General features: G+C 53.4%; 1 protein-coding gene across 1 annotated transcript in view; it reads left to right on the forward strand.

The window, feature by feature from the left end:
- Myom3 (myomesin 3) overlaps window positions 1-13,315 on the forward strand; it is a 58,668-nt gene that overhangs the window by 6,366 nt on the left and 38,987 nt on the right. The window contains exons 6-11 of the mRNA XM_051171947.1: window positions 5,188-5,283; window positions 6,134-6,222; window positions 8,487-8,531; window positions 8,987-9,127; window positions 11,950-12,111; window positions 12,692-12,833. Coding sequence (XP_051027904.1) covers window positions 5,188-5,283; window positions 6,134-6,222; window positions 8,487-8,531; window positions 8,987-9,127; window positions 11,950-12,111; window positions 12,692-12,833 — 675 coding nt within the window. The remainder of the gene's footprint in view (window positions 1-5,187; window positions 5,284-6,133; window positions 6,223-8,486; window positions 8,532-8,986; window positions 9,128-11,949; window positions 12,112-12,691; window positions 12,834-13,315) is intronic.

The raw sequence follows: 13,315 nt of genomic DNA on the forward strand, positions 1-13,315 counted from the left end.
CATGGACACTTCCTAGTAGGAGGCACATTGTCCACAAAGCGGAGTCCCAGGGCACGCTTCGGCATAAGAAAGGGATTTCAACAATGTTTGCTGTCAGTTTCACAGTCCCAGGCCCTGCCAGGGTCTCACCCTCAAGGAATGCTCTGCCCAGGGGGAACTGGCTGCCAAGAAGTGTATTCATGGACCCACTCCGATCGAAGGGCAGGGGGAGGAGAGGAAACCGCTGGCTGGCATGGTCTGAAGTGTCCAGGAAAGTGTCTCAGAAGAGGTGGCACGGGAGCTGCAGGGTGAACACCTCATCACCCAAACACAGAAGAGAAAGGCAGCACCTTGCTGGGACCTACCACACACAGACTCCGCCCCCTTGTCCCTTTTGAGCCTCATCTAAGGTCACACAGCCAAAATGGATCAGGATTCAAATTCGGGAATCCTCCCAGTAGCCGGCAGAGCAAGAGGGCAATAGAGTCTTTTGTTGTTTTGTTTTGTTTTGTTTTCTAACCTAAAGGGCACACGTGCTAAGGAGTTAAGGATGGTAAACATGCAGGCAGGTCACAACCAAGAGTGACATCTGGAGGGAGCTGGCCTCCAGGCTGGCCAGCTCCAGCTGGCACACTTTCAAAGTCATGCACTGGGCGCTGTGCTGAGCACTGGGGCGCAGTGAAGCCCAAGGCTGCCCTACCTGCAAGTGGCTGCCTCCAGGAAGAGGTCTGTTTCCAACTCAGAGCTGGGCCAAGTTGGGGTGGGGGGGGGCGGGGATCCGAGGTTCAGATGTCCACCTGCAGCCAAATCCCACCCGCCCTTGCACTTAAGCCCACATCTAAAGGATACCATGGGAGCCTCTAGGATGGGGGGACTGTTTTCTGCTCCAAGCAACAAGGCCAGCTCCACAGAGCTAAGCATTCCTGAAAGGGTAGAAGCCAAGGCCAGACCCACTGACTCTGGAAGCCCCTGGGGCTCCTGGCTCTGCGATCCTGGAGGAGAGGCCTGTGGCTGGTCTCGAAGGGTGGTGTCCTTGCTCAAGCTCCAGGCTTGTCAGGAAAGTCCATTCATTCAGCAGCTACTGAGCATTTCCTAAATTCAGAAGCATTGAAAGGACTCAAACGTACAGCCCCACGCTGGTGAGGCAAACACATGCGGAGCCCTGGATTATATCAACTGGAGCTGTTGACACTGAGGACGAATTTACTACATATGGCAGGCAGGCAGGGGGAGGGCGGGACACACATGGCAGCCGGTACTCTACATGGGACTGCACGTGAACAGGAAGGAGGACCCCAAGTCAGAGCATCTCAGGAGAGCTCAGGGCTCAGAGGAGTGCCAGGGAGAGACAAAGGCAGGGGCAGCAACTGCTGGAATCAGATGAGGTGCTGTGACCGGCCACCCCAGGGACACGGGGGATAGTGGAGAGTTATAGCAGGTGGCTGTGTTGGCAGGGACAAGAGGCGGCATGCTAAGGGAGGGACCCGGGAAAATGCAAATGATGTCTTAGAAAGCCCAAGCTGCTGGGGCTCGAGGCGAGAACTAGTCAGGTGAAGGGAAGCCCACCGTGGCCATGTTTAACCCACGGGGGGGGGGGGGGGAGCGGGAACAAACTTGGTCTCACTGATGACAGATAGAATAAATATCTCAGACAAAGTACCCTTAAAAATGAAATCTAAGGGCTGGAGAGGTGCCTTAAATGGTTAAGAATGGGCACTGCTCTTCCAAAGGACCAGAGTTCAATTCCCAGCACCCATGTTGGTGGTTCATAATCGTCTGAAACTCCAGCTCAAAGGAAGCCAAAGGCTCTGGTTCCCACGGGTTCTGCATTCACAATTTCCCACCTCTTGCATATAATGGTTTTTAAATTTAAAACAAACAAACAAAACCAGGCGCTATGGCACATGCCTGTAATCCCAGCACTCAGGGAGGCAGAGGCAGGCAGATCTCTGTGAGTTTGAGGCCAGCCTGGTCTACAAAGTGAGTCCAGAACAGCCAGAGCTACACAGAGAAACTCTGTCTCAAAACAACAACAACCCAGGTGTGATGGTGCACGTCTGTAATCTCAGCATTCGGGAGCCAGAGGCAGGAGGATCTCTGTGAGTTGGAGGCTAGCCTGGTCTGCAAAGTGAGTCCAGGGCAGCCAAGGCTACAAAGAGAAACACTTTCTTGAATCCCCTCCCCAAAAAAGCTAGGTGATGGTTCCAGGGCAAAAATACATAGTGAGACCTAGTCTCAAAAAACATAAATAAGGTCTGGTGTGGTGGTGCACGCCTTTAATCCCAGCACTCGAGAGGCAGAGGCAGGTGGATCTTGCTGAGTTTGAGGTCATTCTGATCTACAAAGAGAGTTCAGGTCAGCCAAAGGTGTACAGAGAAACCCTGTCTCAAAAAAACAAAAACCATAAATATACAAAGAATAGAATAGACGTTTTGCTTTGTTTTGTTTTTCAAGACAAGGTTTCTCTGTGTAGCCTTGGCTGTCCTGGACTCACTTTGTAGACCAAGCTGGCCTCGAACTCACAATGATCCACCTGCCTCTGCCTCCCGAGTGCTGGGATCAAAAGTGTGTGCCAGCCGGGCATGGTGGCGCACGCCTTTAATCCCAGCACTCGGGAGGCAGAGGCAGGCGGATCGCTGTGAGTTCGAGGCCAGCCTGGTCTACAAAGTGAGTCCAGGACAGCCAAGGCTACACAGAGAAACCCTGTCTCGGAAAAAAAAAAAAAAAAGTGTGTGCCACCACATCCAGCTAGAATAGAATAGACTTTGACCATCAAAACGCACCATGAAAGCTAAGCATACAGAGATGCAGGACTGTGGTCCCCGCCTTCAGACTGAGACCTGAAAGTCACAAGTCTGAGACTGGCCTGGGCTGCCCAGTGAGACACTATCTCAAAGAACAACAGAAGACTTAGGCAAACAGTAAGAGCCTCTTTCCTGAGCCCTCTCTGGCTGGAGGGGCGGGCAGGATGAGGCTAAGGGCCTGGCAGGCCACACTCAGAGCTCCAGCTGCTACTTCTTGAGAGGAAGACCGAGCCTGGCCAGCCTGAGGTGTCTGGAATGTTTCTGACAGGTGTGGGCTAGGGGCCTAGCCCTCAGAGCCTGGAGAGATGTGTGCCAGATTAGGTACTGCCCTCCCCACAGGAGACTTAGAGGAACCCCTTCCTTAAATGGGTATAGCCTGGGGACAGAGTGGGTGTGCCTCTGTTGTGTGGCCGTGGAGAGAAACAGTGCATTCAGAGACGGGCGAGGTCCAAAGAGGGCTCATCCTGAGGTTGGGGCGCCCTCTGTCGGCAACAAGTATGCCCTCTTCTTCAACCTCAACTACCTGTACTTGGCAGGAAGAGGCATTTCTGCATTCACCCCTGAGATACACACACGCACGGGGTGGGGGGGGGCACGCGCACGTGTGCGCACACACACACACACATCACCACCACCACCACCACCACAACAACAACAACAAAAATACTGGGTGTGTTTAGTGTTAGGCACTAGCCTAACACAAATGGGCCTAGAAGGCAACCCTCAGCAGGGCTATACAGGCACGAATGCACACATGCACACAGGCACACACACACAGGCACACACACACATGCACACACACACATGCACAGATGCACACACATGCATGCATGCACCCCATACCGGTGCCCAGACCCTATACCCAGAAGCCCTAATTTTATCAGGACACAGCGTGAGTCCTGAGTGTGCAGCTGCTTTGTCTTTGAGCAGCTAAACTGAGGTAGGAACTTGGTTTTCTCCCTGGTGTCTGGATGTAGCACTGGCCACTGGCAACTCTGCCCACAGCATCCCAGCCTTCTTCCAGCCACAGGGCATAGAGGAGGTCAAAGTGATGCAAAGTGTGTCAGCAGCAGCAGCCATGTGGCGCCTGTCCTCGCGTGCTGTTGACCATTACCATGTGGCCACAGCTCCCAGAGAGAGGGACAAGGAGACAGACAGTATGCTGGGGAGCTCCAGGGTAAATCCTGTTTTCTTCAGGATTCGAGCCGTGGCTCCCAACTTGCCTGACACTGTGACCTTGTAATACTTTCCTCATGCTGTGGTGACCCCAACCATAAAATTATTTTCGTTGCCACTCCATAGCAGGAATTTTGCTGCGGTTATGAATTGTAATATAAATATCTCTATTTTCCAGTAGTCTTAGGTGACCCCTGTGAAAGGGTCCTTCAACTCTCGAAGGGGCCATGACCCACATGTTGAGAACCACTGGATTATGGGAAACTGATGTGGGGGAGCAATGGGTGGTCTCTTATGCAGCCCCCTCCCAAGGCCTGTGTCCAAACTCTGCCCAAAATAAAGAGCCTTCGGTGTTGCTGAGACAACCCCGGGGCTTATATGTGCTGAGCAAATGTTCCACACGCAGCCTGCACCCCAGCTCCGTGCAAAGACCTTTAAAATCATCCTTGGATGATTTGATTGAGAGCTAAAAGAACAGAAAGCCAGATGTGGGGAGTGCACGCCTGTAACCCCAGCGCCAGGAAGGTTGATCCCTGAGGATCGCAAACTCAAGGCTCACATGAGCTACATAGGGAGGCCCTGTCTCCAAAGAGGATGGAGGAGAAGGCAGGGAAGAGGAGAGAGGAGGAGGAGGAGGAGGATGGGGAGGTGGAGGAGGATGAGGAGGTGGAGGAGGACAGGGGAAAGAGGAGAAAAAGTGGAAGCAGCAGCAACTAGGCTTGCACACTTCTGATGCCAGCCCTTGAGATGGAGGCAGGAATATTAACATTTCACAGTCATCCTTGGCTACATTTCAAAATCAAGGCTAGCCCAGGTGACCTGAACCCCAATCTCAAACTTCAATAAACAAATAGCAGTCATCTTAGGCATCTGCCCTGGGGAGTTATAGAGAGAAGCTGTGGGGCTTTCATTGGTACAGGTCCCCCAAAGAGCAGTCAAAGTACAAGGCCTAGTCCCTGGCTACCCCAGACTCTGAGCATCTATAGTGAGCAGGGCCAAGGAAGTGTTACCCCACCTCAGGGTCACGACAGCCCTGCAGAGTCAGCCCTGCGTACAGGGCCAGCCCTGTGTACTCCCATTTCCCAGATGAGGACAACTGAGGCCGGCAGTGAAAGTTCCACCAGACAGGGGTGTTGGCAGCTGGTGAGCAGCACATTGCCGAGGCTGGAATCCAGGTGTGAAGGCTCTGCGTCCCCCAACTCACTGCAGCTACCATTTGTCCCCACAGGTACAAGGATGACATCCGGATTGATCCCCGCCTCTTTCCCGCCGGCAAGTACCGAATCACCAACAATTACGGGCTGCTGACCCTGGAGATCAGAAGGTAAAACCACAGACCCTGCATGGCCCATCCCCCATGACCCCCAACACCACTGAGGCCAATCCTGGGCTCTGGCACCCCAGTTTACTCATCCTCAGACATGGTATAGGATGGGGAGGGACCCTCGAGGGTCCAGCAAGACTGGTCTTCAAAGCCCTGAGTTCCAGGGAAGATGGAGCACCAAGGGGCTCTTAGCTTGTTGATGGGGCACATCCTACTGCCTACTCTGCCAGCAGGGTACCTTGGACAGACATGGGGTTTTTTTTGTTTGGTTGGGTTTTTTTTTTTTTTTTTTTTTTTTTTTTTTTTTTTGGGTGCACACACAGGGCTAGTCTGGCTGGTGATGAGACCTAGGCCTGAAACTGAAGATCTGGGCATTGTGCCTGGTTCTGGCACAGACTGGCACTAGGCCTCAGCGAGTCTGATGCCCTGTGTGACTTCCTCAAGTCCTGCAACTGGTTTTTGACATAGAGATGTCAAGAGGGCAGGAGGCAGCGCCTCCTGGAACCAGGCAAGGACAGCTGCATTGAGTTTCTATTGCTATGCGATTCTGGCAGAATGACATCACCACTCTGGTCTTCCACAGTCGGTCACAACAAGGATGCAGGATGATGTTTCCAAAGCCCTTTCCTTCGAGCTGTTTTAGGCTGGTGTCAGATCCCTAGGTTTGTTTTTTGTTTTGTTTTTGTTGTTGTTGTTGTTTTGTTTTTTGTTTTCCTCAGAAAAATCCAGTGACCAGCCCAAAGACACAGAGCCCAGGGTCTTCCTATGCACCCCAGGCTCCCTTCCCACCCAGCAGGGTGTGAGTTCCTTGCCCAGCATCCTGTGAAGTTCCTTCCTCCCTCCTTTTCAGATGCACAGTTGAGGACTCAGCCACCTACACAGTGCTGGTGAAGAACGCCTACGGCCAGGCCTCTTCCTTCGCCAAAGTCCTCATCCGCAGTGAGTCCAACCCATCCCCAGCAGGCCAGGCCCCGAGAGCCCACAACCAGCAGAAAGCCATGAACCTATGGCTGCACAGGAGGAAAGGGTTAGGGTGTTGAGCTGAGACTGGGGACCCGGAGATCTTTAGATTGAGAGAGCCTCCTCTCTCAGACTAGCAAGGACAGCTGGGTGAGCTGATGGCATAAGGATGACTAGGCAGGAACCTCCGCCCCTGGGGACTGATGTAGAGAGCCACCAGGAGGAGAAGAAAGTGCAGGGCGGTAGTCCCCCAGCATTCAGTATGCACCGAGCATATGCAGTCTCTCTCTGTGCTGTGCTGGCCTTGAACTTAGCTCTGTGTACGGGGTCATGACAGGCATGGGTCAGTCACTAAGCTTCAGGTGTGCTAGGTAGATGGATTAGAAAGGGGGACTGAGCCGGGCGTGGTGGCACACACCTTTAATCCCAGCACTCGGGAGGCAGAGGCAGGCGGATCGCTGTGAGTTCGAGGCCAGCCTGGTCTACAAAGTGAGTCCAGGACAGCCAAGGATACACAGAGAAACCCTGTCTCAGAAAACCAAAAAAGAAAGAAAGAAAGAAAAAGAAAGGAAAGAAGGAAGGAAGGAGGAATAGGGGCTGTCCTACAAGTGGAGGGCAAAACAGACTGGGTTTCAGGCCCCGCTGGCTGTGGACAGTCCTCCATGAAGAGCACTAGCCAACTGTTCCAAGTGACCTTGTCAGCGCATCTCCATAGGGTGCTAGAGTCTAACTCAGATGAGGGCATCCAAGAGGGTGGCGCAGCAGCAAAGGGAAAGGCAGCCCTCCCTGACCACGGCCCCTCTCGGCTTTCTCCTGTGTCTTTTCCTGCTGGACTCGTCCCTCCTAGATATTGTCCCACGAACAATCAAAACTCACAGCTTACAGCAGATCAGACACCCAGGCATCGGCCAGACCTGGGTTCCCATGCTGCCTCTGCCTCAGCTAGCCATGGGGGACCTGGACAAGCCACCCAACCTCTCTGAGGTGCGGTTTACTTAACAGTGGGGTTCTGTTCCCTGCTCATGGATGGTCAAGTGGTGCAGATAAGTTTGGTGCACTGCTGCTGAGAGATGATGTTGTCCTCTGTCCCTCTGGCATGAGAGGCCCCACGTAGTGCATTCTCTCTGTCATCTCTGTCTCTCTGTGTCTCTGAGTCTCTCTATGTCTGTCTCTCTGTCTCTCTGTCTCTCTGTCTCTCTGTCTCTCTGTCTCTCTCTCTCTCTCTGTTTCCCTGCCCAACCAGGGCAGCTGTCCAGCCCTGCCCTCCTTGCCTGTCACAGTCCTTGTTAAACTGTCCTTTGCAGTCCTCTACCCTCTGTGCATTCCTGAGATAGCTCTTGGGAGGCAGCTGTCCTTGTCACCCGGCCAGGCTCCCCGTGTAGACATCTGAGCTGCCCCATAGGCTGTGCCCAGAGTGAAACCCAAGGTCAGACACTATTTCTCTCTATGCAGCCCTCCTCCCTCCCTCCTTCCATACCTCTGTCCTTCCCTCCCTCCAGCAAGGCCAGCAATTCAAGGATCCCTGCCTGAGGCATGAACCCACAGATAGGACAACCGCCCCTCTGTTTCATCTCCATGGTGACGGGGGTATCTATGCATGTTCCCCTGCTGGGAGATGGGACCCCAGCTTCTAATACCAAGTCTCCCACCAGCCCTATGTACCACCTGGAACCTCCCTCTCCCCTTTCAGGACCTCACTGTGGGGACCAGGGTCACATCATGGCTCAGGCTGCTGGGGCTAGCCTGGGTAACTCTGCCTCAGTTTCTCCATCTGTGAATGTCAGCAGAATTAAGCTAGGGGCTGCTGCTCTTACTTGGCTCTGGGGGTCAGGTCCATTTCACTCTGAACTTCCAATCGACCCTGTCGATGATGATACCTCCAGAGTCCCTGGCCAGGATCATCCACTTTCAGGACAGTGTATGATCCCATCAGCAAGTCCGGACAGACGAGGAAAACCAGCATTTATGAAGCACCTACTGTGTGCCAGATGCTCAGTAGGGGCTTTATTTTAAAAAAAAAAAAAAAGTTTGTTCATAACCCACACCACCAGGGAGTAATCACAGCTCCCATTTTGCTAGTGAAGAAACTGAGGCACGGGGACATAAGAGACTTGCTCCAGAGCTGCTACAGGAGGCCACTGACACGTCAGAAGTCAAATCCACACCCACGACCACGCCCCCAAATGTAGCAGGATTGTCGGGGCCTGAGCCCTCTCCAGCTGCAGTTGCCCTGTTTTTTGCAGATTACCTGGGGAAAGATGCTGGTTTCGACTCAGAGATCTTTAAAAGTAAGTGGGACAGGGATGGGGGCAAGGCATCTGGGATCCCCGCGGTCCTTCTGAGAACAGTCACCATTGCCCATAAAAGCTCTTCATGGAAAGTGGGCACAGGTGCTGACCCCCAACTGACGCGCTGACTTCTGTGGTTCCCCCTCCCACCCCAGGACTTCTTTCCCTATTAAGTCACCTTTAAGAACTGTAAATAGAGGGTGTGGTGCTGCATGCCTTAAATCCCAGCACTGGGGAGGCTGAGGCACTGGATCTCTGAGTTCGAGGCCAGCCTGAGCATGTTCCTCCAGGACAGCCAGGGTTACACAGAGAAATCCTGGGGAGAGGGGAGGAGGAGACTGTGTATCCTGACCCAGAGGAATGGGGGCCACTCAGAAGAGTCCTTGCTCCCATTTAGGCCCTGGGACAGGCCTGTGTCTTAAAAGACTTTGATCTCACGTTCTGTCCCCACCCAGGATCTATGTTCGGCCCCAGCGTGGAGTTTACGTCGGTGTTGAAGCCAATCTTTGCCCGAGAGAAAGAGCCCTTCTCCCTGACCTGTCTCTTCTCAGATGACGTGTTGGAAGCTGAGCAGAGGATCCAGTGGTTCCGAGATGGTGAGGCCACGGCCTTCTGAGCCAGAGCCCTGCTCCTTCCTAACCCAGAAACAACTCCCACCCCGACCCCAGGCATCAGCCATGCCCCTCCGCAGACAGTGCTGGGCACATCTTGGGTGGGGCCAAGGGTTGTCTTGGTTTATTTTCCTGTTGCTGTCATACAGTTTCCTGACAACACCATCTTAAGGGAGAAAGGGTTTGTTTTGGCTCACAGTTCAAGGATACAGTCCCCCAGGGCAGGGAAGTCAAGAAAGTAGGAGCTTGAAGCAGCTGTCCACACCCCAGCCACAGCTAGGAGAGCAGCCAGCGATGAATGCATGCTTTTCCCAGCTCACTTTCCTCACTTAGACAGTCCAGTAATGGCGCCACTCCCAGTGGGTGGGTCTTCTCACCTCAATGAATGCAACCAAGATAATCCACCCCCCACAGGCAAGCCCTGAACTCACAGTCTTATTCTTTTTTTTTTTTAAGATTTATTTATTTATTATGGATACAGATCTTGTTATAGATGGTTGTGAGCCAACATGTGGTTACTGGGAATTGAACTCGTGACCTTTGGAAGAGCAGTCAGTGCTCTTAACCTCTGAGCCATCTCTCCAGCTCCCACAGTCTTATTCTTACATACCCCTGGTCTGATGGAGGAGGCTCAGTCCTGCCAGGAAGCCCAAGGATCATAGGGAGGATCATAGCTGCTTCTTGAAGTTCTCTCAGTCTGAGGGAGGGGATCAGTCTGCTCTCAAGAGCACTCTGGGGGTGTTGAGGCATAGTTCCCTCAGCCTTTAGCTGCCTCAGATTTGCCCCAGCTCCATAGAGTCTGGTCACACAGCTCCTGTCTGCCTCTAATGGGCTCCAAGAGTAACAAGACCCGCCGGGTGTGGTGGCGCACACCTTTAATCCCAGCACTCGGGAGGCAGAGGCAGTAGAATCACTGTGAGTTTGAGGCTAACCTGGTCTACAAAGTGAGTCCAGGATAGCCAAGGCTACACAGAGAGACCCTGTCTCGAAAAACTGAAAAAGAAAAACTTAAAAGAGTAACAAGACCCACTTTGGACTCCAAGACTCCACTTAGAATTCAGGGCCTGGAGTGGGTAGAGCTGCCACTGGGGATTTAAGGAGTTGCGTGTCAGAGAAGGCCACTATAACCACTGCCAGTGAGGTCTGCCCAGGTGCTGGCTTCATGTGTCACCTCCTCCCTGCAGTGAGCAATGAATGACATTCAAGACGAAGGGACCAGAGACCAAGGGTAGGGGGTCAGGACAGGTTGTGCGGCTCACCACAGACCCTTTGAAGGCCATGTTTGTACTCATGCATGGGTGCGTGCATGCATACATGTGCATGCGCTTGTGTGAGCGTGTGAGTGTGTGTGTATATGTGTGTGTGTTGGTTCAGGATGCATACATGTGTATGCACTTACCTGTGTGGGTGTGAGTGTGTGTCAGTTCAGGATGAGTGCATGCATACATATGCATGCACTTGAGTGTGTGTGTGTGAGTGTGGGTGTGAGTGTGGGGGGGGGGGGGTGTGAGTGTGTGTCAGTTCAGGATGAGTGCATGCACTTGTGTGTGTGTGTGTGAGTGTGTATGTGAGTGTGGGTGTGAGTGTGGGTGTGGGGGTGTGTGTCAGTTCAGGATGAGTGCATGCATACATATGCATGCACTTGTGTGTGTGTGTGAGTGTGTATGTGAGTGTGTGTGTGTGTGTGTATGTGTGTGTGTGTGTTCAGGATGAAGAGCTCCAGGGAGGCTCAGGGAAAGGGCTAGAGCGGGCTATTCTGTGAAAGGAGAAAGCACCTGGCCCTCGGGTCCTGACCACAGCCAGGACTGCAGCCTAAGGGCAAGAAGTTTAACCACCCTCCCCGTGCCCTTGCCTTGAGCCCAGGAGGGTGGCACCTGCTGGGTGGGGTGAAGTGGAGGAGCTCTGAGGGACAGCTGCAATAACAAGAGCGATGTGTTTTCCCAAACCTGTCCATCACTCAGAATGGAGTGCTGACAGGAGGGAGGAGGGGAAGGACTCCTCTCCAAGGCAGCTCAGGGCAAGGCTCCCAGAGCCCCACTCAAGGTCTCTCCGCTGACCTCTGACCCCTCTGCCCTCCTCACTGTGTGAGGCCCAGGCCCTTTACTGCGCTCCCAGCTCTCAGTGAGACTTCTCACATTAAGCCGGGTGTGGTGGTGCACGCCTTTAATACCAGCACTCAGGAGGCAGAGGCAGGTGGATCGCTGTGAGTTCAAGACCAGGCTGGTCTACAAAGTGAGTCTGGGACAGCCAAGGCTAACACAGAGAAACCCTGTCTTGAAAAACCAAAAAGAAAAAGAAAGAAAAAAAGATTTCTTGCCTACCATGCATAAAGCAGGATTCTATCCCTAGGACCACATGAATGGGCCGTGAAAGTGAGTACCTGTCGTCCTAGCACTCAGGAGTCAGGGGCTGGGGGAATCAGAAGTCCCGGGGGGGTACATCGGCTCATCTACTGAATCCCCTTTACTGAGTTTCCAGACTTCACGCGGGCTCCTTCTCTTTCCCAGAGAACTCCTCATTCCTCACCTGCTAACTAGCTCCCTAAACCTTTTTATTCTCTCCTTGAGCCCCCGCATTGCCACAGAGCCTTGATCCCACCCTCCAGATCTCTCCAAAGAGGGTTTAGAACCCATGCCGACAGATTCCCCCAAAAGTTCTCAATACCTCCACCGCCAGCCTCAGCCTCCAGCCACACCAGCCCCCTCTTGCGACTTCCCAGGGCCTCTAAAGCCCCAAGTGTCTCTGAGCTCCTAGGTGAGGCCAGGATCCCCCTAAGATCTCCCACAGAACCGCCTTCCCCTCCACAGGCAGGCTCCTGAGGTCTTCAGCCCGCAGGCAGATACTCTACGCAGACCGCCAGGCAGCTGTGCAGGTGTCCTGTGCCTACAAGGAAGATGAGGGATTCTACACAGTCCGAGTTTCCTCCCCCTTTGGGCCACAGGAGCAAAGTGCCTACGTCTTTATAAGAGGTAGGTTGACCACTTCATCCAAGGCCCTTATGCTCTCAGAGCCTGGGTTCGTCTACTATAAGATGAACATGTCGTGTTGATCTCTGAAGGTCCCTGCAGTAGCATCCTGTGGATCCAAAAGAGACGCAACCACATCTCCACCGTCTCCGAGAGGAGATGCGGTGGGGACCAGGAGGGAGGGCTCTGGACAGTGTTGGAAGGCTCTGCTCGCTGTTGGAGTTCTGCCTTCTAGGGCCTTGAGTCCTGTCTACACTCAGCTCCTGGTGTGGTTAATCTGTGAGCTGAATGCCCTTGAATATGTTGCTGTCCCTCTGGGAGGCTGTTTCTCACCGCCAAAATGAGACGTCAAGTACTCAGGTGCCTAGTGTAAAATGGACACTTAATAAATGAGAGACTGCCGCCCCTCCTGCCGGATGCTGCCGTCTAGCGGAGGCCAGCTCAGTCCCCAGGCACTGGTCCTCCAGTCTGAGGCCCTGGAGGACTCAAGGGAAGAGGAAGTCAGGTGGGTTGGGAGGAGGTCTAGCTCCCAAATGGTCCCAGGCTGAGGATAAACCCCCTTTTCTCCCTCCCCGGGGTTCAGATGCTGCAGCTGAGATGCCAGGAGCCCCAGGCTCCCCGCTAAATGTCCGATGCCTGAATGTGCACAGAGACTGCCTGACCCTGACCTGGGCCCCGCCCAGCGACACCCGGGGTAGCACCATCACTGGCTACTCCATTGAGCTGTGAGTTGTATTTCAGTGTGGCAGAGCCACTTGGGCAGGGTACTGATGAACAGCTTGTGTGTGTGTGTGTGTGTGTGTGTGTGTGTGGTGGAGGGTGGCACAGCACAAAAGGTGGAAAAAGCAAGCTGCATGCTAGGACTCTCAGCCCTGATTCACAGAAAAGAGCAAGAGGCTGTCTATAAAGTACAGTTTAAAGACAGTGCAAGGAGCCGAGCGGCGGTGGCGCACGCCTTTAATCCCAGCACTCGGGAGGCAGAGGCAGGCGGATCTCTGTGAGTTCGAGGCCAGCCTGGTCTACAAAGCAAGTCCAGGGCAGGCAGGGCTACACAGAGAAACCTTGTCTCGAAAAACCTTAAAAAAAAAAGAAAGAAAGAAAGAAAGAAAAGAAAAAGAAAAAAGGGCAGTGCAAGGGTGTGCAGGTTTCCAAAATCCTTTCACACTGATGCCTAGAATTCTGCTACAAAACCATTAGGTGCTTTGAC

Source organism: Acomys russatus, chromosome 29, assembly GCF_903995435.1.
Source record: "Acomys russatus chromosome 29, mAcoRus1.1, whole genome shotgun sequence".
Classification (NCBI taxonomy): domain Eukaryota; kingdom Metazoa; phylum Chordata; class Mammalia; order Rodentia; family Muridae; genus Acomys; species Acomys russatus.